This window comes from Astatotilapia calliptera, chromosome 3 (genome assembly GCF_900246225.1).
Source record: "Astatotilapia calliptera chromosome 3, fAstCal1.2, whole genome shotgun sequence".
Taxonomy (NCBI): domain Eukaryota; kingdom Metazoa; phylum Chordata; class Actinopteri; order Cichliformes; family Cichlidae; genus Astatotilapia; species Astatotilapia calliptera.
The window spans coordinates 33,105,601-33,131,444 of record NC_039304.1 but is presented as its reverse complement, the minus strand read 5'-3'; the positions used below and the strand labels follow the sequence as shown (position 1 = coordinate 33,131,444).

The window sequence follows — 25,844 nt, the reverse complement described above, 5'->3', positions numbered from 1 at the left end:
TAATCAGCTGATCTAATGCTTAGTAGCGCTTCAATATGGTGTATTCATTTAGAATAAAGAATGAAGTAAGAGTAACACAGCAATCACTGACTCTTTCCTCTTCCTCAACAGTTATAGAAAAATCATGATTTCCTCCTCTGACCTTTACAGCCGTGACTGTTATTCTTTCTTCCACTGCTTTGACATATGAACAGTAATGAATCGTATACACGACGGTAAAACATTCTTCTGTCACAGGTACCTGAAGCCAGACGTTCACAAGAAATCCAAGCACAAAACAGCGGTCATTAAAAAGACTCTCAACCCGGAGTTTAATGAGGTACGCGTCATCCACTTCAGTAATGACTGAAAGCGAAGGCGCAGCTCATTTAGAAGCTTTAAATGTATCCTCCAACCAGTTAGCTGCATTAAAGGTTTTCTGAGACTCGAGATCTTCTGACTGTTCACTCTGTCTTTACTCAGGAGTTTTTCTATGAGATCTCCTTCTCAGAATTAGCGACCAAGACGCTGGAGGTCACCGTGTGGGACTATGATTTAGGAAAATCCAATGACTTCATAGGTAAGTTCATGCCACGAGTGAGGCTACAGGTCATTTTTAGATGTTTAGCCTAAGATTCTTGCATTTGATTATATTTACTTCCACTTTTAAATCTCTTTTAAGGTAAAAAGTTTGAATTCTTCATTGGCATTTTTCTACATTTTTATTTTGCAAATCACATGAAGATGTCCGTCCATCCGTCCATGTTCTGCTGTTTTTCTGAGCAACAGTCTTAGCAGCGATGCCCAGACAGTGTTCCCAGTTACGTCCACCAGCTCTATGGGGGACAATGGGGCCAGCTGAGAGGTGTAATGTCCTGGGTCTACCCCGGGACATCCTTTGTAGGACATGCCCGAAACACCTCATCTAGGTGGCTTCCAGGAGGGATCCTGGTCAGATGCCTGAACCACCTCAACTGGCTCCTTTTAATATGGAGGAGCAGCGGCTCTACTCTGAGCCCCTTCCAAATAACCGAGATCCTCACCCTTTCCCTAAAAGAGAGTCCAGACACGTGTAGGAGGAAGCTAATTTCTGCCGCTTGTATCTGCAATCTTATTCTTTCGGTCACTACACAAAGCCTGTGATCGCAGGTGATGTTAGGAACGTGGATCGAGCGGTTCACCGACAGCTTTGCTTTCACACTCAGCTCTCGCTGACCCAGAGTGGGCACTCCACCTATTTCCAGCTGAGGACCTTGACCTCAGACTCTGTTGTGCTAACATCATAGGTAAAAGCAGAGATGAGATCCTGACACCAGCAAACCAAACGTCTTTTGTGGATAACAGTTCTGAACAGAAACAGTGACAAACATGCCCTAGTTCAAGACTTTCAGCACCAAACCTTCTTCTACTGTGAAAATGTTGCATAAAAATACAGTTTGTGGTATTTTTCTGAAGCAGATGGGCAGTCAGGTTGTGGGCATATGTTCCTCAAATTGGAACAATGGCATTTGTTAAGGATTATTTTCATATGGAAATGGATACACACTTTCCAAGCTCATGAGTCAAACTAACTACATCTCCCGACCTGAAATAATACGCACTCTAGGTGCTTCAACACATGTGAAAAACAAGATGGGGCTTAGATCTAAAACTGGAGAGCCATTCACAATGGGCTGTTTGCAGGGGAACTTGACTCAGCCGTGTTCATTTTTCCCCTTTTTTACTTAGAAACCAATCCGGCTTGAAGTCTTTCTGCTTTTTCGGTTATTGTTCGTTATGCAAATGTCTTTTATTGCGGGTGTATTTTGGACAATGCTGTTTTTTCCCAACCCATTACCTAAGCTTTAAAAAAAAAAAAGAAAGAAAAGAGAAAAAAAGAAAAAACATTACTGACGTTTTAATTTTTCAGCACAATTAATGGCCAATCTGAACACACTTCATTAGACAAAGGTAAAAAATATGTACAGGTCTAATTAGTACCTGATCAGAATAAAAAAAACCATTAAAAGCCTGGAACATGAGGTTTCATTGTTGATCCTCTGTGTTTTAGACGTCTATTATAAATAAAATGGAATACAAAACAATACAAGACATATTCAGAAGCTGTGTGCTGGAGCTTGCTGTGCCTGCTCTTCTTGACCTCTGACTGTCTGCTCTGTTTCTGCTTTTGTAAGGGGGGGTATCCTTAGGGTGTCATTCACAGGGAGACACTCTGCAGCACTGGATAGACTGTCTGAAGAACAAGGGCAAGAAAGTGGAGCGCTGGCACACACTGACCAACGAGCTGCCCGGATCCACGCTGCAGGAATGAACCCGAGCTTCCTCCCCTATAACTGACACCAGAGGGACTGCCTGAAGACCCGGGATGAAGGACGTCTCATCGCATGTTTTAAGGATTGTTCTGCATGACTGTGATGGATCCATATCCTCCTTTGTGTCATAATTCAAAACATCATGCCCAGACAGGTGGGGTGGGGTGGGGGGAGGGTTGTCCACAATCACAGATCAATACTCTAATCTCGGATCTAAACAGTCCCAACACAAAGCTGAAACCATTTTCTTCACAGTACTGGCAAGCATTCACATCCTTTCAGTGCTTTAAGATCGGTCTAAATGCTCCTCGTGGACAGAGCCCACTCACGAAGAATAATTGCGCCGGGACGTTTGACGAGGGGAAATGTTTAATTATTCTCTCGCGCAGTCCCGCATGTCAGGTTTGCTTGCTCTTATTAAATTCATGACATTAAAACTCCGCGGTCATGCCCATCTGTCTCAAAGCGCACATACCTCTCCGTGCAATAATGATTGCCTAATGCTTCCGAAGATATTTCCAAGTGGTCTTAATACTGGCGGATGTTTTTTTTCCTCTGATCGTCACTGGATTGACAGCACGAGCTGATAAGAAAACTGGTTCTTCCACGTCGATGGTTCGTGTGTGATCTACTTGCATGTTCGGTGTTGATGGAGCAAACTTTAAAAAAAAAGAAAAAAAGGTTGGAAATGTTCATCAACGTGTTGTTCCCTAGAAGAAACTGTATTTTATTTAACGGTAATGGCTCTTTAATGTTGTTCGCAGTTGTTTGACGTGTCAGCTCTGATATCGGTGTCGGTCGGTTTTGCTTCACGTTCCCTACTTTGTAAGGCCAACGTCAGTAACGGGAGTTTCACAGCAGCAGAGCGTTTTACGACTAACCATGCATGACTGTACTCTGGCACAGTAAATAAAGTCACATGCCTTTGTTTCATATACAAATTGTAAATATGAACCGGTGTAGAGCGCTGTGCTTTATGGTGACTCCATGGCTGCTGCTTTACTGTCGACTGCTTTCAGCTGCAGGTTTTCTCTGTGTGGTGAACAGGCATGCTCACAATGCCATTGGTGTTAATATGTAAATATATGTGCGCTGTTTCACTTGTTTGGGATGTTTGTCTTTTGCAAAGCTTGCATGGTTGTTTTTATCTTTGTTTTAGTCCACAGTGGACTCCTTCAATCACACAGCCTGGTAGGAAGCCAGTAAAGCTAATACTGCCACCTGGTGTTGTTGAACTGTAAGTGCAGCCTCTTCTCTGACTACAGAGAGCAGAAGTCCATCCATCAAATGTGTAAGGTGAAAGGAAACCAACACACACACCAACTTTCTGCTCCAGTAAACAATAACTGCAGCAATTAAAACATAAATTGAATCTTTACAAAATGTAATAAATACAACTGCAATTAAAAAAAATGTTGCTGGGATGCTTTGTAAAATAAACAGAATTCAGTGATTTGCAAAGTTCATTTTATTCACAGTAGATCATAGAAAACATGTGACATGTTTAAACTGAGGTATTTTACTACTTCAAGCAAAATATTAGTAATTTTGAATTCAGTGGCAGCAACATGTCTAAAAAATTGGAATGGAAGCAGCTATGAAAGCTATACTGAAGAAGCCAAATGTGGGCAGGAGTCAGAAACACTGTTGTGGTGAGAGAGTGTCGATGCAGCGTGGAAAACTCTTCTGTGGTCAGACAAATCTAAATTTGAAATTCCTTTTGGCAAATATGGACGCTGCATCGTCCAGACTAAGACTAGATCGATGATCTGACTTGCTTGCATCTCTGATGGTTTGTGCATTAGTGCCTGTGAAATTGGTAGCTTGCACTGGATATATGATCAGTATATGAGTATTTACAGGTTTTAGAGCAGCAGAAGCTCCAATCCAGATGACATGTTTGGCCTAGACATGGAAGGCCTAGAAGATTTCAGCAAGGTGATGCTAAATAGCATACTGCATGTATTTCAGCAGCATGGCATCACAGCAGAAGAGTCAGGGAGCTGAAGAAGCCTGCCCGCTATCCAGACCTTTCAACAACTCAAGCATTGGCTCATGGGCCCAGGACTGTTCAGTGGCTAGATCCATGTCAGATTATGATGGGACAAAAATCCATCAGCTGGTCTCCACTGTTCCCAGATGTCTATGAACTGTTGTTAAAGAGGAGGGGATGCTAAACAGCAGTAAACAAGACCCTCTCCCAACTTTTCTGAGACATGTTGCTGCCATAAAATTCAAAAATAACCTTTATTATTTCTTAATAATGGTACACTTTCTCTGTTTAAACATTTGCTGTTTTCTATGTTCTGTTGTGATTTACGAGATTCATTTATATTTGTAACATTTTGCACAGCTTTCCAACTTTTTTTTTTGTAAATTCAAATGCTGCTGAATTTATAGTGGGAAATTTCTGCTGTAAAACGTATCTTTCTGGGTTTGAGTCTTGTGATTTTTACTATGCTTACTGACAATGAGAAAATGAAGCAATGAATCGACATTATTGCTTCCGTTTCAGTTCATTTCACTGTCAGCAGCTTTCAGTGAAAATCCTTACAAAAGCTCCAACCAGCAGCTCAGCACCGAACTGCACACAGACACACTTAACAGCTGGCTGGTGAGCAGAGTGGAGCTTTTAGCAGCAGAGCTGTTTTGTCCATTTAGGATTTAGGAGGAGGAGGAGCTGTAGTAATGCTATTTACCATCTTTTAGCTGTAGAACTGATTGGCCACTAGCATGTATGAAATAAACTACTTTCTCTCTGTGATGGCAGCGAGGTGAGGATCTTCAGTTTATCCACACAAGAGCATCGCCTTATTTTCTTTCCTTCCTTGGCTTCACGCAGATGCTCTGTGTGATCAGTGGAAGACTCTGGGCTCTAAAACAAAACAAAAATCCAAGTTCTGTTGCTTGTATCATTCTTTTGGGCAGATTATCTTAAAATTTATGACTCCTTCAACAGATTTGAGTTCACCGACATCACTGTAAGGGAGACTGCCGCACTTATGCGTTCCCACCGCCGTGCATTACAGTCCCCTTAGTGCAGTGTGGTTTTTCCTGCCATCACTGGCCTCAAAAAGCTTCTGCCTGTCTCTGCATGTTCTTTACAAATTTAATGAAAGGCATCTTATCCTTTAAACTTCTGAATTATTTCCATCCCTCTGTCAGATCTGGGTGGACTTTTATTTTATTCACTTATCGGATGAAGAAAGATAATAAATAAGATTTTGAAGCATTTCTTCTCATCCAGATCAAATTAGTTTTACAGTATCATCATGACTTATTGAATGTTTCACTTGTTCCATTTGACAGGCAGGTGAGAGCCTAGCATTGAGACTTCCTTTTTATACCTTGTGTACCCGAGTTTGTGTGGGCAGGGCGCCCTGAGTGTTGACGTGAGCTAGCTGACTGACTCAGCATTACGGGCAGTGAGACAGAAGTTCATTCCAGATAATAACTGGGAAAAAAGGCTTCAGAGAAACACGTGAAGCTGCCAGCAGCTGTGCAGTTTGTGATTACTGTGCATTTTCTCCAGTAGCCTGAGCGAGAAAGAAGCTCTTTGTGAAATGAGATAAGGCTGCCACGGTTTCATCTTAGTCACTGTTTGTTCCTGGATCTGCTCGCACGTCAACACCATCACTGCTCTGTGATTACAGGAAATAAAATGGCTTTATTTTGGTGATTCTACTATTGCAAATACAGGTAACACGGTAAAAAGTCTAATACACTTTGTATAATGTGATTTTAGATTTAAATGATTTTCATAAGTCACTTTCCTCTAACAGCAGGGACACAATCAGGAAGGATTTACACTAAACAGTGACCTACTAATTTCCATATTGTATTGAACAAGTCTTCTTCTTGTTTTTTCACTTAAAGTCACTTAACACTGACCCAAGAATCATTTAAGCATAAAAACGGCACCCAGCTCAAGAGATGAACCAGTGCTGTGCCTACTCATAACAGACAACCAATTTAAAATGATCTGTTACTAGCGGGCATTGTGCATTCTTGTCTCTTTAGTTGAGTCTATGAAAAATCTCAAACATAATACTGGTAACACAGATAACAGGTATAAAATAATACTTTTTGTGTTCTCCAGGAGCTATTAGACAAAACCCTAGCATGTCTCAGCATGGTGTGCAGCGTGTCCTTAAAAATGTGAGGAAAACTGACAAGTGGACGACAAACGGCAGGTCTAAGGCTGAAAGTCAGTGGCAACGGGTCTGATGGAGATGATGAAATCCTTGGTTCAAATCTTCATCAGTTTGTAGAGGTGGTAAGAAAAGATGTACAACAGTGACTGTCAAAATTTGTGGAATTATGAATTCAGAAATGTACCATCAGCTTTTGATCCAACATGTGGTAACATCTGGAAAACATAGGCTTGGCAGCAGCTTAATTTTTCAGCATCACAATGATCCCAAACACACTGCCGAGGCAGTGAAAGAATACCTGAATAGAAAAAACAGTGGAGCACTATCAGTGACGGATTGGCCTCCCCAGAGGCAGTGAGGTGCAGTGAGAACAGGACAAAAGTCAGCCAACATCCAAAGAAGAGCATTCAATGTCCTTCAGGAAGCCTGGGGTCCATTTTTCTAGCAAAATATACATTTAAATAGAGTGTGGCTCACGATTTTCTCCACATTGCCATATTCACAAGCTAATGTAACCCCATATAAGCCTTAAAATAATCAAATTTTACCATCTATTCTCTACAAATGTAGCAAAGTACTTTTAAAGCTATCATCACTCTGTTCTGGTGGCGTCAAGTTATTTAAAATAGTTTCTATAAACAGGCATTTTCCAGCTGTAAGAAAAACATGAGCAAGTTTTTGCAGCTCATAGAAAAGAAAAGAAAAAAAAATCAAATCTCCTATTTTTGCCGAAGCTGCAAGAAAGAAAATTGGACTGCTGGTTTTGAGATCAAAACTGAGATTACTGTAAGGACAAAACAAAAAACAAAAGTGGAGGAGCATTTGAGGACATTAAAGTTTTAAACATCTGTGAGGCGAAACGAAGCCTCTCCTGGTGATAAAGAGGTTTAATTAAAAGCAAATGATCAGCGGTTAACAGAGGCTCCACAAATAACATCTAAATGAAGCAGCCACCAGGTGTAAAACACCACAGTGGCATTTAGCGAGTCGATAGAAAGAGGAATTAAACTCAATAAAAAAACTGTACAAAAATGTGAAAATAACAAATGTAAATTATGTTTGCATAAGGAAACTCCTTTAAAATTGAGTGTATTAGCCAAACCCAGATTGTGTCCTGTCTGTGGGGATTAGTGCCAGCAGAGCACACATAATGCAATATGAGAGCTGCTGTGTGGTCCTCTGAAAGGGCTGTGTGCTTGTATCATAACACTAATGCTTTTTATTAGGAAACTGCAAAGAAGCTGCTGAAAATAAAAGTGGGTAAGGATGAAAATTATCTCCGACGGTGCAAGCAAACTAAGATTTGTTCAAGAATATATATTTTTGGTGATTTTCCTGCAAAGGAGGACAACACTCCTCATGCACTTTTCACAATGATGAGCAGTTTCCATTACAGAGCCATTATGGGTGCATTACTGCCATCTAGCTGGGATTGTGATGAAAATTCAGAGGGTGCAGTTACAGCAGGGGGATGCTGGATGTGTGGCAGCAGTGCCGTATGGTAATAATGGGCCACACAAGGGCCTGAAGCTCCCAGTTTCTATTAAGAAGCATTTGTGTGAATATTATAAAAGTACTCAATGATAACCCAGTTCAAGAGTGGAACTGCACGGATTTAATCAATTCCAGCTTCTCTCATCTTCTCATGCTTGCTCATGGAAAACTTTGGAGATGGTTTTTGCTTTAAAGATGATAAAACTGTCCATGCAAAATATAAACAAAGGGCTTCAAATGGGAATCAGTACAAATGACGTTTCAAAAAAACTGCCTTTTCACCAGGCTCAGAGCAAGAAGTTAAATACAGTTTTTCATGCATCGGCTAATTTTGAGATTTTTGACTATTTTGCTTCCATAAAATGTTTTATTTTGTTCAGAATGCACAAAAAAGCCTAAAATAACAGTTAAATGTGTTTATTTTACTGCACAAACACTAAACAAAACATAACATCTTGATGATTTGGGGAGTTTCTTGGTGATATCTATCAGGCAGGCAAGCACTACGCTCAGCATATCCAGGCTTTCTTTACATTAGCTGGCTCAGCAAAACCTAAACGCTCTGTCAGAAATAACGGTCAACATGACAGTGGTTATCAACCTTTGTCGTTAATTCAGGGCTTCCAGCTTCAGGCTCAGTGCACGCTCACATAAAAGGGCACTTTGAATCTCTTGCTGCACAAACGGCAGGAAAGTGGACCAAACTGAGCGTCGCCTGCTTCAGTCAGAGAAACAGCTATACAAGTAAAATGGCAAAAGGAAACAAAGTAAGAAAACTGTTGATGTTTCCCACTCGGGAAACAGTAATGTGACACGGAGCTGCACATTAGTGCGCTGAAACTTTATAAGTGACGTATTTAAACATCAGTCTGCTCAGATCTGACTGTCCAGTGATGGAAGTGTGGAAAAAGTCAGATTATTTGTACTGATTCAATGATCTTACTGATAGACATCCTACAAATGGACTGATTCATTTACTAATCTGTGTTCTACTCCTTTCAACTCCAGCAGTGAAAACGAGACTTCAAGCATAAAAATATTTTTGTTTTCCGAACGTGTGCTGTGATTTCCTGTGACCACGAGTCATATTTTACACTGCAGCATTAGTAACACATGCTCAGCAGGTTGCATGTTGTATTCCTTAAGCGGGAAAAACCTCCTTGGGCCTTTTGTAACACAGTAAAAGTGTGTCGCTTCCAGCTGATTCTAAACTGCAAACATTACCTGCTCTGGACCAGGCAGCATTAGTTGCTATGGTGACACAGTCAGGTTCAAAGATACTCTCCTCCACATGATCACAGGTGATGCAGACTGAAAGCAGGTTGTGCTGCCCTCTGTTGCACTGAGGACGTGTTATCTGAACATATGTGACACATGTTGACGAAAATATACAATCAATAATTCATGCGTCTTATTGTGAAGGTCGGCGCCGCGCAGCACTTCCTGACAAATTATTCACTGTTAATGAGCTGAATTAATAATTAGTTCAGCCTTCAGGGAAATAACAAATATCTAAGCAAAGGAAACACGCTGTAACTCTCTCGATCTCTCTCCAAGTGTAAATAATAAAATTAGATTCTGACTGAGTGTCACAGGTTCTTGCTGTAACACCTCGGCTTTTTTCCACCCCAGCCGTGACAAGACAACATTCCTGCGGCGGAGCCGTCAACAGTTTCTCTAAAAAAAGATCCACAGCAATCCGTCTCCGAGCGTTAATTCCCACTCACAGTGGCTATTTTGCGGCCCCAGTTCTCTCTGCACATTAAGCGGGCACTAAGAGAACAGCGTCGCCGCAGGTCAGTAGATCTCATTATGCTGCTTCTGCGATGCAGACTGACAGGACGATCACGATGCATCCAGCCGCTGCCAAACTGACTCACGGCCGCAGTGTTTGTTTGACCCAGCTGCATAATCCATGACCCACTTACTGCATCTGGATGCGACTATGTCTGGTACACTGATCCCCTTTTGAACTGTTACTGTACTGTAGACATACTAAAATTAGCTGAGTACACAGGAAAGTACCTTTAACTGTCAGAGAAATCACGCTGGTGGGTTTGAATTTGCTGTTGTCAAATGTTGTGAAAGCTGTTTTTGTTAACGTTGGGGGTTTTTTCCCCTTTTGGGGCACAGTAAGACTATTTTTGAAAGTATTGCAGAAACTTTGCCATGTTTACTTTATGTGCATAACATATTTTTTTAAGTTTATTATTTCAACAGAGCATTTTCTTCACTGGAAGCTTACATTTGTATGTAGATACTGTTGTGTCCTGCATTCACACCAAGGACAGAACAGGAAAACATGTTATCAATGCAGGACATGCTGGCACCTTTATTATCCTGCACACTTTTGCAAGTCAAAAAATACATTTTCCTGTCAAGGTCAATAGCTGGAATATCGCTTGCATGGGAGAGATAGCAACAGAGTGGGCTTATAATTTACAGAGATAAAAGAAGAAACTTGTTTCGAGACCAGAATGAAAGCAAATGTAAACAATGTTTTAAAATAATTACACAAATTAGTGAGCAACCTGAAAAAGTAGATTTTACAACAGTTTTTTAAATACATTTTTGACATTTAAGTCAAAGATACTGAATCCTCAAGTTCAGATAAGACTTAACTTTTAGAATCTACCTCGTTTCAGTTGTTATTAAATAAATAAAAAAACTCAAAACTTAAAAAGTACATTTACATTTTTTTTTTTAAATTGGCATAAAAGTTCAAATTCAAAAAGTAGAAAAATGCCAGAAGAGCGATTTTGTATTTTAAAATAATATTTTGAAACCACTTTTGCAACATCTGGGTTTATATTTTTATATATAATTTACACAACAAATGTAGGTTTTAGTGTTTTGTGCGTGGATTACTTTCAAATTAGTGGGTGGGACACAAATCTTCGGAGATGTTACACCAATCAAACTGTTAGGGTACTACATTCTGTACTACACCTGGATTTATTGGTTGATCCTGATGATTTTTTTTTACAAAATTATGAAGGAATTCTGCTGCAGTATATCAATGAAACACATCAGCATTTTTCTTTGGACTCTTTAAAGAGTTTCAAATGCAACGCATAGCCACGCAGATCGGCTAACCGGTGTTAATTTAATTGGTGCTACAGTAAGTAACAGACTAAGATCAAATAATTTCACTCACCAGAACTGAAGCACAATTTGTTCAGTGACCTGCAGCACACAGCAGGACACTGTGGCTGTCAGAACTTTTTCTCTAAAGCAGCTCATGTTCCAGATTAGAAGTAAGATGGGAAAATAAATGCAGGGAATTTTGGTTTAAACTGATGACATCACCACTGGTTTCAAGTAAATGTTTAGTGCTAATTTATTTACCAGTTGTTACCATGCTAGCACCTGCTACATTTCTAACCAGTATAAATGTACTCAGCAGCACTGAGAGCTTTGGGGGTGTTTTTCTGACTTTAAAGTCTCACTCCTTACCAAATGACTTAATGCAATTAGAAATGTCAGTTAAACGCTTAATGCTGACCTATTAATCAGTCAGGAATAATAAAGGAGGCTTACTCAAGGGATGAACCAGTGTTGTGTCTACACATAACAGACAAATTAGAAGAACCCGTTTTAAAAAGCTTGTCACAAAAACACATTGTTTGTTCCAACTTCATTGGCTGAATCTATGAAAAATTCCAAGGTTAACACGGTTTCACAAAAATAAAATTATACTTTTTGCCCCAACAAGGTGATTCCAAGGAGCTGTTGGCTGAAAACCTGGCAAACGTCAGCAGTGTGTACAGTGTGTCCTTAAAAAACTTGAGGAAACTGGACAAGTGGAGGACAAAAGAAGGAGCAGCAGCTGTCTACAGACAGCCCTGGCCTGTCTACAAAACTGTCTACAGCAGATGAACAGTATCTGAAAGTCATGTTCTTAAGGGAAAAATCCTAATCCTAATTCTCTTGTATGTTGTATGTAGGTCCCGTACCAAGAGCAAATACTTGATACGGGACCTGAGAGATGCATCTTGCCCTATACCTGGATAGATGAGCCTGGACTTCAACAGAGCAAAAGACAGCCAACATCCAAAGAAGAGCTTTGAATGTCCTTCAAGAAGCCTGGAGAACTATTCCTGAAGATGACTTAAAGAAATGATAACAAAGCTAAGAGAGTTCAGACTGTGTTGAAGAATAAAGGCTGTCATTACCAAATATTCACTTTCAAGCTTGTTAGAATCATAGACTATTTGTTTTGTACTGTATTTATATTTATATACTGTATTTTCATTCATGTGTGCATGTTTCTATGAATTGCTACGCCTAGTTCCCATTTTTCTAGCAACATATAAATAAATTAAGGATGTCTCAAGACTTTTGAACTGCACTTCACCCTAAAATTGGACTGTGTTACAGAAGAGGAGCTATAAAGCAATTCCTACTTTTGGATGCTCATATTAAATATGGCCAAAGTTTCACATAATGAGATCAGCGAATGCGTAAGCAATCCCCGCGAGCCAAAAGCTCAGACTTCAGGCTCCTCTAGACTCGATTTAGTCCGACAAGTCATTACCACCCTGCTACACAGAGAGCAGATATCCTCAATACATTCATCTCAGGCACACAACTCTGTCTCTGAGCACAGCAGCACCATCCAGCTGCCTCTGTTTGCATGGGGCAGTCCATCAGAAGAAACTTGACATGAAGGAAGGGTGGCCCTTAAAGTGAGAGCAGCTGAAAGCAGAGCAGTGCCTGAACTCTGAGTCATGCAAAGCTAATCCAGCAGAGTGAGAACCAAAAATCTGGAGCTAAAAAAGAGCAGCATACTGTCTTAATATTTCAAGACACTGGCCCAGTTGCTGTTCTTGTTCATGAATGATTTTTGAAGAAGAAAGCTAGTAACCACTTCTTAAAGAGTGTTAAAAAAAACAAACCTCAGGAGGAAATAATGAAGGAAATTTTTTGCTTTGATTTCATTGAAGTCATCTGAGGCTTATGTTCGCTCTACTGGCGGTCATGCAGTGCAGTGTTTCCTTCTGGCTCGAGGCCTCTGCCTTCAGCATTTTGCTCTTCCTGCTGTCTTTGCACTCTGCTGCCTGACAACAGCAGGCGCTCTCCATCCCAGCAGCTTACACGCCATCACGGCACTGAGGACTACACCAACGCTTCCCCCACCCTCCACCCCAACTACACTCCTTTCCCCTTTTTTTTAACTCCACTGATGCAAAAACACAGTCTCTCCTTAACGGCTTAGCTCTCCTTTCACTCACTTTTGACGCCGCCTTTATTCTGCACAGCCGCTGATGCTGTTTATCCCTCCAAAGCAACACTGAAAACAGGTCACATGCATTGTGTCTTTATTATAAATGTGCTGCAGAAGTATAATATTCCAAGTGTCAGCTTATCTTTGCAATTTGAAACTTCCATCATCATACATTACAAAAAATCAATAAATAAACAAAAAGAAAACAGAACATGCCAATAACCACAAAGATCATAGAAGCCTGGTGGGAATACAGTGGCTGTCTGGAGGGTATCCAACAGCTTCAGCGCCTACATCAGATCTTAATTACGTAAAGGTAACTCATATCCACTGGAGGATTAGCACAATATCTGCAGAGTACATCAACTGTAGATTACAATCAGTAAATTTACATTATTAACAAAGGGGGGCGGGGATGGTTTGTATATATATGCCGCAGTTGTCTCGACAGAAAACTATCTGCAGGGCCAGAACTCATGATGAGACCCTTGAAGTCGCGGCATTGGAAAATCTGGGACACAGCAAAATAAAGTTTTTAGTCACTTTATCGATTAAATCACAGTGAAAACCACAAGTAGATAAAGATTAGAGGTTAGCGAAGGATACACAGGAGATATTAGAACAACGATAACAAACCCGGCTTTTAAAATGATGTTCTTCACACTAAAATGCTACGACACTGCTACTTCAGAGCCCCCACCCATGTCTGATCTAGTGTTTCACAAACACCTACAACGAAAAGGTGCTGACTCATCCAGGTGGGAATCAACTACGGAGGGTATTTTATTTCTTTTTCTTTTTTTTTTAAGTATAATATAAGAACAATCTGTCTGCTTTCAAAGCTCGGGCTACCTGAGGCTACAGCCGCATCTTTGACTAAACAATCACAAGCTATTTAATTTGTTAACCAAATAGTGATGCCCGCACTGCCTTACAGCTGCCGCTCCGCTGCGGCGCAGCACTTCCAGAGTTTCAAAATCAATCCCTTACAAAGATTATCAAAAGACAGATGGTGCGGCATCACTGACTTCCCTGTAAAGTCTGTGTGTTTTGTTTTGTTTAAGCTTTAATCACTACAGCGTGACTTTTTCCCTCCTTTCTCCAGCTCACAGTGGTTGCAGGTGTCGAGCAGATACACAGTATAGTTGCACAGAGCGAAAGCACATCTCGATGCTTCCCTCCACATCAACTGGTGAGAAGTGAGGTCTTTGCAAAGCAAGAAACTTTTTTTTTTTATCCCCTTGCTCTAAATTCTTTTATTTGGCACATATTTCCTCCTCGCTGTGTCGGCTGTGTCGACTGTGCCTCCGTAATCCCCTTTTCCGTTTTAGCACCCACGGCTTGGTAAGCCCCGCTTTCATCCTCCTTTTAGTCGGCCCGTACGCTCAAACACAAGATATCATGGAGTCATTTTGAGCCACGGAGCAAGAGACAGTCTGAAACAAGAGGACATAACTGGGATTCAAAGGGTTTCCTCTCTGCTGCGCGTGTGAGTTCATGTGCGCAACACAAAATCCCGGAGCCTCTCTGTGCGTTTGAGGGGGATTTAACCAGAGAGGTCATTTTTTGTTGGGAAGTTGAGAGGCGATCCCTCCGCTGCGCTCTAGTCCACCAGTTTGGAGGCTTGTGATGAGATCTCTTCAAGAGTTCGAGTGTCTCTGTGTTGGAAATCATTCCAAACGTGTTGGCCGGAATACGAAGGGACTGATTAAAGTCTGTCTGTTCCCTTCTCTCCAATCTAACGTCCCATGGACCCCTCCCCTCACACCCTCCCCAGATTTAGAGTAGCAGCATTTGCATATTTTATTCTCTTCCATTAGCAAAGAAGAAAAGAAAAGAAAACAGGGGGGCAGGAGGGGGATTTATATCGATTACAGAAATATAAGTAAGCGCTGTATATCGCGGGGAGGTGGGGGGCAAGGGGGTGTGGGGCACATTTGTCACACATCCAGGTAATGACTAGGCAGGTAAAGATGGTGGTGCAGGTGCGGGGCCAGACGGTCTGTTGCCTTATCCAGTTTCATCCTGGGATGAAACTCAGGGTTTCACATTTACTAAAAAAAGAAAAGGAAGCGTATTAGTCAGAGCTTTATATTCTGCAACTTCATATGGATGTATAAACTTTCACAGACCACAGAGGACAGTTACATAATGAGAGAAGAAGAAAAAACAAGGATTGCCAAATCCCAGCGCTCTTCAACTCAAGTTGAAGTTGAGTCTACAGTTGTTCTTCCAGTCATTGAGCTAATTAGCACATCTCTTGGCTTAATAAGACCCACAAGGCTGCAAATGGGCACGCTCAGAAATAAAGCAGAAATAAGTGTAATCTGAAGTGAAAAGGCATGATTGAGAATGACTAAACTGCACGTGTCTAAATGTAGAAGAACAGCAAAACAAAAAATAAGACAGAGGCTGGTCCCTTTCTTTGCGAGTCACTGAAATAATCACTGATCTGTTATCAGAATCCTTTTTATTTGCAAACGTACAATAAAAAGCACATTTGTCCAGCTCCCGAGCCGGTCAGCAGCTCACGAGCTGGGCATACAGTGGTTATACATGTGGTACAGAATCAACAAGGCTTCACATTTTGTACAAGCAGAGAGGGCAAGGCGTGAAAACAAGACAGTGGACTACACACGTCACTCTACAGATACACACACGGCAAAACCGAGGCATGCGGTCGGTTACAGCTGTAGGCCACCCGTGCAAACATGGAGGAACACGTCAGAAAATGTAGATCTGCGTCTGCTTCGGGAGGGCTTAATATGTTCTGATCTCTGTGCAGCGGCGACATGGTTTCTAAAGGCTAAAGTGCTGCAGTGTATAAAGCCACGTGCAGGCGTTGGGGCTAGCGCTCTACTGTGCAAACACAGATAGTAATAATATCAGTGATTAAGGTCAGACTGTGCCAACAGAGCTGAATATATTATGCTAGTATGATGGGATAAACGGTGACAACAGCAGGTTGTGGAAGCTGCGACACATCCTTCAGTAATTCACGAGACGAGAGGAGAGTTCGCAGGAAAGAAGCGGCTCAGCAACACAGGAGGTTAAAAAGGAGAGGTTAGGGGGGGTTTAAAGGTCAGATTTGGGACACTCACTGGCCAGGTTGACAATGCAGGCGATGATAATGATCGTCCCTCCTACTAGTGAGACCATGGAGAGCATCTTGGCCACGCGTCCCAGACGCACGGCGCCGTCCAGATTTCCCTGCTCCAGACTGTTCTTGGACTGAGGGAGAAGATCAAAGCGTCTGTTAGCATCAGTGTGATTAAAAAGAATAAACTCCAAAAACCAAACACACACACACACAAATCCTGCTCTCACCATGATGGAGTAGACAAATCCAACAATGTTGATGGGCCAGACTGGGCAGAAGCAGGCCAGCACAGAGAGGAGGAGGTAGTCTTTGACTTTGGAGCGGTCCAATGGTGGGTTGGTGGCGATGCTGGAGTGGCGAGAAAGCGACGGCCTGGGCGAGAAGGCGGTGTAGCCGATGGAGCTCGCCCTGCTCCCCTTCCTGGTCTTGCCGTGATGAGGGTAAGAGATGGAGTGCTGCCTTCTCGGAGGAGAGGAGACGACTGGAGAGGTGCTCTTCTCCTCGGACACTGAGTGGATCCCGTTACCTGCGTGTGAAGGATGAAGAGGACAAAGAGGTAAAACGCCAGTGCTCGCACGCCTCCCGTGCTCTCCCGGGAGTTCATCCACGCGCAGGAATTTGACTTTCCCCCAGCGAGCTGACTAAGCAGCTGCCCGACCCTGCCTCCCTCCCCACCCGCTGCCTGGCTATGAGGTCAAACTCAAGTCACTCACCGTTCTTCAGCTTCTCGTTGATGACTATGACGAGCTCTCCTTTGGATTTGCTGCGGGCAGGCCTGGTGCCAGCCGGGCTGCTGCTGCAGCTGTGGATGAGCTCTTCGCCTCTGACTGGCAGGCACAGCTCAGAGACGGGGGCCTGGCTCGAGAGGGAGCCGTCTTGGTCCAGAAGCGATGGTTGTTCTTCCACAGGCCAAAGGCCGGGGGCGGGCATCATGTTCACAGCCATGCTGACAGAAAGAGAAGCCCGTGTTCGTGGTCCGGTCCTGCACGTCTGTAGTTACACCTGGGGCCAGAAAGTGGTTTTAAACACATTCATAAACAAAAACTGTTCCTTCCCATCTGCTTAGGGATTGTGCAAAAATCACTGCAGTGGAGAAGAGGGCAGACAGATGGAGCAAGAGATAAATCTTTTCTTCTATTTAAACTATTTTTTAATCAAATATTTAGACCAATTTTTGCTATTGGAGGACAGCAAAATAATAGCAAGTCTATAGATGTTGAGTTCTTGGTCACAGTCTCAACCCAACAGAAAGCAGCTATAGGAAAGTAGGGCATAGTATCAAATGAGCCACAAATGACCTAAAAGAGATTAAACGGTGCCTTCATGGTTGGGTTGTTTGCCTACAGTTTATTTAGTAAAACTCTACTTGTTTGAATCAGTTTGCAGATGCTGGGGAGCAGCGCTGCCTCCCTGAAATGAAATATTTATATGGCTGGCAGGGGATTTCTAACTAGCAGTTTTCATACAGCCCATAAACACATCCCGTTTCAGCAGATTTCAGAGTGGATGTGGGCTCAATATCACCCATAAGCCTCTTTATAATCCCCTTTTGAACGTCAGATGACATCTCACGTTTGATCACTGCTCACAGCTGCTGAGGGATGGATGAGCAAAACACAACTGTAAATAAGGCCTCCAAGACTCGCTTTCTCAGGTAACAAAAAGCAGGTCAACAAAAAGGAGGAGCGGAAAAAAACAGGTATGGCAGATGGAGACGGCTTTCCTGCCTCGGTCTCCGTGCAGGTGTGTACATAGCTTTATTTCACCGTGTGTACACAACCGCTCACCGACATATGGTGGCCGGTTTTGCCGGACGCAGAACAATAGCAAGAGGACACAGCGGTAAAAAGGCTGAGGACAAAGGGGGGAGAAAACTCGGATAGAGGCCAACAGGGAGGGAGGGAGGCTGCTCGTTAATTAGCCTGCCGCTGATGGGTTGGATTCAGTGGATGTGCGCTGCTAAACTGCACCGATAAGCAGGAAAAACACATGCACTGGATTCACAGGAAATGACTGGAATACATAAACAGCCATTTGTGTATCTCGCACCCATCAATCCATCAAAGGGAAAACTGTAATCAAACTGACCTTTGTTTCCGTCCCTTTCTTTTTTAATCCAGCGCTTGCCTCGTCGTCATCACGTCGCTGGATTGTGCATCGTGGTAACCTCACTCCCAGGTGGGGAAAAAAAACACAAAACTGTCAGACGTGACCAAACATCTCCAGAGCGCAGAGGGTTTCTAGACGTGCTCCGTTTAAAAGCCCGATCATATGATTTATGTCCAGTGAAAGCTGAGGGAGGGAAAAAACAGAAAGCGGTGGGGCTGGTGTAGCCTTGCGCCAGCGCAGTGAGCTGGGATGGATGGAGTCTCCTGGATATCAGGGTGGTTCAGAGAGGAGGGGTGTGTGTGCGTGTAACGAAAAGTGAAATCAACCAGAGTACGTGCTGTGGAGGAAGAGAAAAGGTGTAGTGTGTGAGAGATGTGCTGTAGGGGGCGGTGGTTTATAGCATCCACCTACCGCCGGTGTTAAACTGTGACCTGCTGTCTGTGCGATGCTAATTAGCCTAATTATGTGTTCACACAAAGAAACCGTGATACGGCGGTGGAGCGTCAGCTCGCATAGATCAGGGTAGGAGACACTGGAGCTCAGGCGAAGGTGACCATAACATTTATTTACCGAGGTCAAATAAATACACAAGCATCCAATAACGTGATATGGGAGGTTTATTAAAAAAGGACACGCCACCAGCTGGACACAGCAGACATTACATAAACACGATGACAACAAGCATTTAAAAAAAAAAAAAAAAAAAAAAAAAAAAAAAAAATGGGGTGGCTTCAGATAAAAAGTAAAGTATGTACATGACTTGTATTAAAAAAGAAGAAAAAAATCATTTCCCCATGGCACTCACGATGTTTGCCTGCAAATAGAAGAAAAGAACAATGAATACAAACCAAGAGAAGCAGAATATCAATCAGATGCTTAGTTATGGAAGGATTATATTTATTTTGGTTAATATTAGGAGCAGAAAACGTGTTTTTGTAACCAAACCTGATTTTTATTTAATGTTTAACACATTAATAAAGTCTAATGAAGTTGCCATTTAACCTAGCTCGCCACAGGGAGCGTGCAAAATTAAAGCAAAATCACTGAAACAGAATGCAGTACAATAATCTCTATCTAAATTATCCCATTTTAATAATTGATGAGGACAGAATTGTAAATCACAGTAAAACTCCATTAGTTGCACAGCCTTACTGTCAGTAATACTTTATTACTACAATCAAAGCGTCTGCTGCTAAGCTAAAAGTGATCATACTCAAGTTTTAGCAGGTTTGTCAACCCCTGCTACCTCAAAATCAGCTGATGGGAATGCTTTTATTTTGGAGGGTTTTAGAGGTGCTTCTAAGAACCTGAAGCAACCCACCAAAAAGCAGAGTGGCAGAAGATAACCACTTACAATGACAGCAAGAACCTAGCTTACCTTCATGAAGGAGGAAAATCTCTTTTCCGTCATCCCCTCAACTTGTATCAGGTCTTCCACCTGCAGAATAGCAATCATATAGTCTGTGCATGTATTTATATTATAGAAGCTACAGTAAATAAGGTTTGTTTTCCAACCTTTGCGAAGTGACCGTGGATCTCCCTCCAGCCCAGAATGAGCTTCGCCTTCTTGTCACCGATCTGCTGCAGACTTTTCAGCTCTTTGAGGCAGCCTGTGTTCAGAATTTGCAGGATTTTCTGCTTGGACTGATCCACCATCGACTGGTCAAGCTGGGACTCCCAAGCACTCTTTGTGTTGTTCTCTTTACCACCTGGTGACTGATAGGACAAGAAAAGAAATATAAATGCACAGATATACAACCAAGCCGTTAAAACATTTTTGCTATCAGACAACACAAGCAATCTACTTTAAATCTGAACGTCTCTCCACTGGTTGGGAGAGGAAGGCAATTTTAACCAAACAAATTTGAGACCCTTTCTGCATCTGTCGAGTCAGATAAACACATTGAAGCTAATGCACGTTGTCAGCTTGTATCTGATGCTTGCAACTCTGCAGATGTGTCAAGTTAAGCACAGCACAGTCAAGGCTCAGTTGCTGACCTCAATCAGGTCTGAATACGTCTCCTCTTTCTTCTTGATGCATACAGACTGCTTTTTGACCACAAGAAGCTGCTGAAGGGGCTGGCGCTGGGACACTGAGGGGCAGGAAACAGGAAGACATTGCATTAGGACAGGATCTAAGACAAATATTCTTACTGCATATAAAAAACAAACAAACCAACAACTGCATTTTAAAATTAAAGTCAAATTTTTATCACTTGAACCATTTTAAAGAAAAATGCATGCAGGAGGCACTAAGAAAGGTTCTCTGGCTCACTCTCAGTGTTGCTGAGGGTTGTAAAAATAATTCTCTCTCATCATCATTTGATACCTTCTCTGGCTCCAGTATTGTAGATTGAGCTTTTGCATCACATTGCAGCCCATCAATAGCCGCAGTGAATCAACATGACAGAATTAGCGAGTCACTAATCTTTAGTGAAGCACTCAAATAAAGAATTTAGTGAGTCCTCAGTCAAGGTCAGCAGTGTGTGATACCTCTATAGTCTTTAACACTGTAGTAATTTCTTCATGAGGCAAACAATCTATGGAAATTCACTTAGTTACAGTACGATCATCTGCTCTAGGATTTCTAACAGACCTTGCAGCGGTTGGACCACAGCCTGCTGTTTATTGGGTTTTGTGGCATCTGACTGTTTTCTCCGCAGGGCAGTTGTCTTGTTCTCGAAGTCGGGCTCTTGTCCTGTAATCGACTTTTCTCCAGCCAACTGACTGAATAGCATGGCCTTGCTCTCAAGCTCCCTCTGCTTCTCTTTGAGCTCCTGCACAAAACAACAACAACAACAAAAACAAAGAAGCATAACAAAAGAGACCAAGTACAGCAATTAAATATTGACTGGGCAGAAAAGGGCGGCCAACGTTACAGCCTTTCCAACTTGATATTTCCATGTATGCATGCATGAAGATGTCAATTTATAAAAAGGGACAGCAGATGATGATTTGTATCTCTCCCATAGTAATCCCACAAAGCCCAGGTGTTGCTAGTGGGACTGTTGCAAGAGAGAATTAGTTTCAGCACCAGCTACCAAATCCTGGCCTACTGTTCAGAGACCACGACCTGCTTAAGATGCTGTCTCACTGTCCTCTCGATACCACTGCTTAGAGCAACTCTAAACTAAACAGAGCATTCTTCAAGTCAGCCATGTGGACAAACTAGATGTGCATTTTCACCTTGATCTCTTTAAGCATGGCCAGTCTCTCTTTGTCCTGGGAGCTCATCGTTCTCTTCTCCAAAGCTATTAGTCTATCCATCAGTGACTGGTCTGATGAACTAAAGGGGCAGACAAACAAATCATATTAGACAAAGAGGCTGAAAAACAGGGCAGACAGTACGATTTGAAACAAGTCAGGTATCAAAAAGTCATGTTTACAGGATTCCAGACAGACCTACACACAACAGCATCTTTCTCCGTCACAAAGCCTTTCACGTCAGTCAGACATCATAATACAAACCAAACAAATAATCAGTGTGTGTGGTCTATAACCTGTGGTTACGTGTAGAGGGTGAGGCATCGTGTTCGGATTTCTTCTCCTCTTTATGCTTCTTCTTCTGTGGCTCAGTGCCAGACCCCCCTGTCTCTCGTTCCTCTCTGGACCGCTTCACTGGAGACGACGGCAGATGGAAAATTAACAGTTTAGTATTCAGTGCAGTGTAACAACGGTGTCTGTGGGGGCTCTCTAGAGTGTAAAGCAACTCAGACAAAAATGGCACAGCATCAGTCAAAGCTGCATTGCAGTGCTTGAATTAAAGCCAGCCGCAGCAGGTAAACATGAGGAACATCTTTGAGAGAGTGCAGTAGGAAAGACAACATCAGAACAGCAAAAATGCAAGTGGAGCACCAGTTTTACAAAAAACAAAAAAGACAAACATCCATCTGACCCAGAGACAGCCGTTTACTGTTAGTCACCATCCTCTCGGATGTGACATGGGTGCCCCCTGTTGGCCTTTGGCTCTTCCTGTTTCCCAATAAAATGCCTTTTTATACTCTAGTGGCCCCTAACTGAAAAAAGTGAGTGCTTTTCTCACCTGGCACCACAGCCACAGTTTCGCGGGTGAAGGGCTTGTTCACAATGAGCTTGGATTTGGCCGCAAAGTTGAGTGCACTGAAGGTGTCAAAATAATATTTGTACTCTGGTGCAATATTGGTGATCATGACGGAGTGTGCCGAGCCCCCCAGAGAGTCCTGCAGAAGCCGTGTTAGTTTACTGTCCCTGTACGGCACGCGCACCGAAGTGCCCGAGTTTAGAGAGTCAACAACTTTGCTGAGTGTGAAGAGAGACAGGTTGATGGCACCACTCTCCTTCAGGCGGATGCCCTGGTTGCCGGTGCGGCGGTTGTCCTCTGAGCCAGCCAAATCGACCAAGTACAGTTTGCCTGTCTGTTGTCTGTGGGGAAGTTGCTGCTGAGTCCGTACAACCTGTATCATTGCAGAGATTAAGAATGGAAAAGCAGCAGCGACACAGAAGTCAGGCAGGAAAAACGAGGAGGTGGGGTGAAAGGAGAAAAAAAAAAAAATACGAGGATTACATTTTATGAAAACATGACAACAAAGGGAAAAAACAAAGAATAAATGAAGAAAAAGGACAGCAGATAATGGTTTGTGTTTCTCTCCCATAGTAATCCCAGGAAGCACAGAAGTTGCTAGTGGGACTGTTGCAAGAGAGAATTGATTTCAGCACCAGCTACCAAATCCTGGCCTACTGCTCAGAGACCACGACCTGCTTAAGATGCTGTCTGGCTGTCCATTTGACACTAACAAATAAAACAGTTCAATAAACTACACCAAGATCATCAAACCTTAATGAGAAGGATAGCGTGGCTGCGGCTGGAACGCTGGTTTAGCTTAGTAGAAGCTGTAGTACGGTTGAGCGTCGCAGGGACAAAGTGTTTGTCAAAATCTGCGAATTTGCTAATGTTCATGTGTGTCAGGCCAGGGATAAGGATGTTCTTGTCTTTGTCCTCTCTGATGGGTAAATCCTGGGAGTTTGGCGACAGAAGATCAAGCACCTGAGAAAGGACCAGAACAACAAGAATAAAAAAGCGGTAATTGATGAATGATGCACACTAAAAGAAAAAAGGTACATTTAAAAGGTTCAGAGGTCATGCAGTGGAAAATGTAGTTAGAAGGTTTTTCAGTAAATTCAAGAAGACTGGAGGCTAAAAAGCTGTGCGCGCCCCCTTGTTTTATTAAATCATGCTGAGGGCCAGTGACCTGAAACTGAAAGGGTAGGCTGAAAATGTTTTCACACATGAAATTTTAAGTCAACCGATTCAAATATTTTCCACATTTGTTCATTTTGACAGGTAGCGCAACAGGAAATAAATCTGCTTCAAAAGGCTTCATACTACGACATGTGTATGATGTATGATGGTGTCTACAAAAGAGAACTGCATGAATACAGCAGGAAAGAGCTGTCCAATCTGACAATGCACTGAGTTTTTATTAGAGAGCTGGCAGGTTAAAGGCTGGCTAACATCCTATCCGACTGCATCAGATATCTGCATTCTCACATACAGCTCTGCTGGGTGGGGCCAAGGCTACCCTGCACGTGCCAAAACATCTTAGTTTGGAATACACCATCTGCATAATAATACTGTTGGCTTAAATTTTCCGAATTAAGGGAGTCAGCTTTTGGTCAACATAAAATCTTCTAAGGGTATTAATAACATTTCTAGAGAAGTGTCCATTGGAAACGGAAATATTTCCACTTTTAAAATGAACATAAAGGCAATTTTATTTTCAATACAGGGTTTTAATCAGGGCTGAAAAAAAAGATTGACCACACTATAATGATTTTCTGTTTTATACAACAGAGTTTCGCTTCCTAAGGTGATATAACAGGGAATTTCATAGAGTTCTGTCAATTAAGGTAACCAAGATTCAATACCTGAGCTGTTTAGAGACATTTGAAACTATTTTACAACCTTTGGAACAAGTAAATACCAAAGGTTCATTTGATCCATTTAAATCTAGAAAAAAAAAAAAAAAAAAAAAAAAGGAACACAACCACCACAAATCCCCCCCCCCAGCTCTCTATAATGCTATAAAATGCAGAAACACACTTCTTAAGAGCAAAGACAATGTTTTCTAACACCTCAACTTGAATGACCACCAGCTGCATTACTTTGCTTAATCATGAACAGAAAGCCAGAAATAACCGTACGCTCTTTCTACTTAAACCATTCATACCTTCTCATTGTAAATTTCCAAATACGACATGCCAATGCTATAGTCCCATCCATCACTCGCATCCTTGGCTTTCACCAGCTTGAAGACCTCACGAACAGCTCGGGGAATCACACCTGGCTGCTCTGAACTCCCCAGCATGGTGTGGGTCTTACCTGTGAAAGAGGATGCAAAAGCCTAGAGTTAGAAAAGGGTGTCTTTGAGGAGCCAAAATATCTATAAACAAAATCATTGTGACCTCTCACAAGTCTTAACAGCTTAATTTATAAATGCATGTGCACAGCTAATATACACGTTTCTTGAAACCCTGTAGACTGTGCTTCAACATACCAGCTCCTGTTGGCCCATAAGCAAACACACTGGCATTCTGTCCGTTAAAGATGTGCGGCAGAATGGGCTTCACTGATGAGAGGAAAACTTCTTGCTGCGTCGTTTGTTCACCATGAAAAACGTCGAAGCTAAAAACAATAACAACAACCACAGCTCTCTTAATATTTAAAGCTAGACAATCACTGAAATCTTTACCGATATGCATATATACATAACAGATTATTAGGAAGGCACTGACTGGTATTTAACAGTTTCTGTGGCGTTCCTCCAGTTGATTATCTCCAGGTTTTGAGAGTCCAGGCCTCTTACACACGGTCCCTCGCTTTTCTCATCTTCTTTGTTCATATACGGTCGCAGACGAACAGCTACGCGGACCCTGGATGTCTTCTTGTTTCCTCCATCTGATACCGCCACACGCGTCGCCATTATTGCGCTTCCAAAAAGAAAGGCCCGAATAAAGTTTAATAATAAGCTAACTAGTTAGCCACGAACGTGCTTGAAAATGACAGTTTGTGTATAACAGCACTGCATTAAAACGCATGGCATTCAAATGAAACCTCTCCTGATAAGCTGTGTTTCCTTACTGACGAAAGCCTCTCTCGGCTAATAACAAGCTAAAGCTGGATAGCTCAGTCATAACTTCTCCAAAGAACGGATGCTTCTCGACTGGCTAATAATAGTCACAAAGCCAAAGCCTGCTATATGCTTACCGATATTATTTGAGAATGTCTGAGACAAGCCACACCTTTGTTATGCCCTAAATTTTCCTTCCAGCAACATTTCGGACGCTTGGTTTTAACAATGGCGACCGCGTCCCTTAAAAACTTGAGCGACTAACCGAACACTTTTTCAAATGCAGAGCGCAGAAACCGGAAGCGGCCGTAAACCAATCAGAATTTTTTTTTTGAACCAATCAGAACTCGCACAAATACTGGC

At 42.3% G+C, this 25,844-nt stretch overlaps 3 protein-coding genes across 7 annotated transcripts in view; 1 reads left to right on the top strand and 2 right to left on the bottom strand.

Moving 5' to 3' along the window:
- The window catches only part of LOC113019326 (double C2-like domain-containing protein alpha), a 48,866-nt gene extending 41,244 nt beyond the window's left edge, over window positions 1-7,622 (top strand). For all 3 annotated transcript variants that reach the window (XM_026162948.1, XM_026162946.1, XM_026162947.1), the window contains exons 9-11: window positions 238-319; window positions 463-559; window positions 2,154-7,622. In XM_026162948.1, coding sequence (XP_026018733.1) covers window positions 238-319; window positions 463-559; window positions 2,154-2,290 — 316 coding nt within the window. In that variant the 3' untranslated portion in view covers window positions 2,291-7,622. The remainder of the gene's footprint in view (window positions 1-237; window positions 320-462; window positions 560-2,153) is intronic.
- Window positions 7,623-13,243: 5,621 nt separating this feature from the next.
- Window positions 13,244-18,904, bottom strand: prrt2 (proline-rich transmembrane protein 2). Of its 2 annotated transcripts, XM_026162944.1 has the most exons (5): window positions 18,355-18,904; window positions 16,980-17,268; window positions 16,494-16,792; window positions 16,268-16,397; window positions 13,244-15,220 (listed from the first exon to the last, which is right to left on the bottom strand). In XM_026162944.1, the coding sequence occupies exons 2-5, from the start codon at window positions 17,209-17,211 to the stop codon at window positions 15,204-15,206; spliced, it is 678 nt and encodes a 225-aa protein (XP_026018729.1). In that variant the 5' UTR covers window positions 17,212-17,268; window positions 18,355-18,904; the 3' UTR covers window positions 13,244-15,203. The 2 variants fall into 2 exon arrangements, with proteins under 2 accessions (XP_026018729.1, XP_026018728.1); XM_026162943.1 differs by lacking the exon at window positions 13,244-15,220 and having other exon boundaries at window positions 15,618-16,397; window positions 18,355-18,903.
- Window positions 18,905-19,076: 172 nt separating this feature from the next.
- kif22 (kinesin family member 22) lies at window positions 19,077-25,736 on the bottom strand. Of its 2 annotated transcripts, none has more exons than XM_026162940.1 (13): window positions 25,619-25,736; window positions 25,147-25,341; window positions 24,909-25,036; window positions 24,582-24,733; window positions 23,189-23,398; window positions 22,418-22,808; window positions 21,876-21,993; window positions 21,562-21,661; window positions 20,972-21,152; window positions 20,374-20,468; window positions 19,891-20,091; window positions 19,754-19,813; window positions 19,077-19,189 (listed from the first exon to the last, which is right to left on the bottom strand). In XM_026162940.1, the coding sequence occupies exons 2-13, from the start codon at window positions 25,332-25,334 to the stop codon at window positions 19,160-19,162; spliced, it is 1,854 nt and encodes a 617-aa protein (XP_026018725.1). In that variant the 5' UTR covers window positions 25,335-25,341; window positions 25,619-25,736; the 3' UTR covers window positions 19,077-19,159. The 2 variants fall into 2 exon arrangements, with proteins under 2 accessions (XP_026018725.1, XP_026018726.1); XM_026162941.1 differs by having other exon boundaries at window positions 25,654-25,732.
- Window positions 25,737-25,844: the final 108 nt, after the last annotated feature.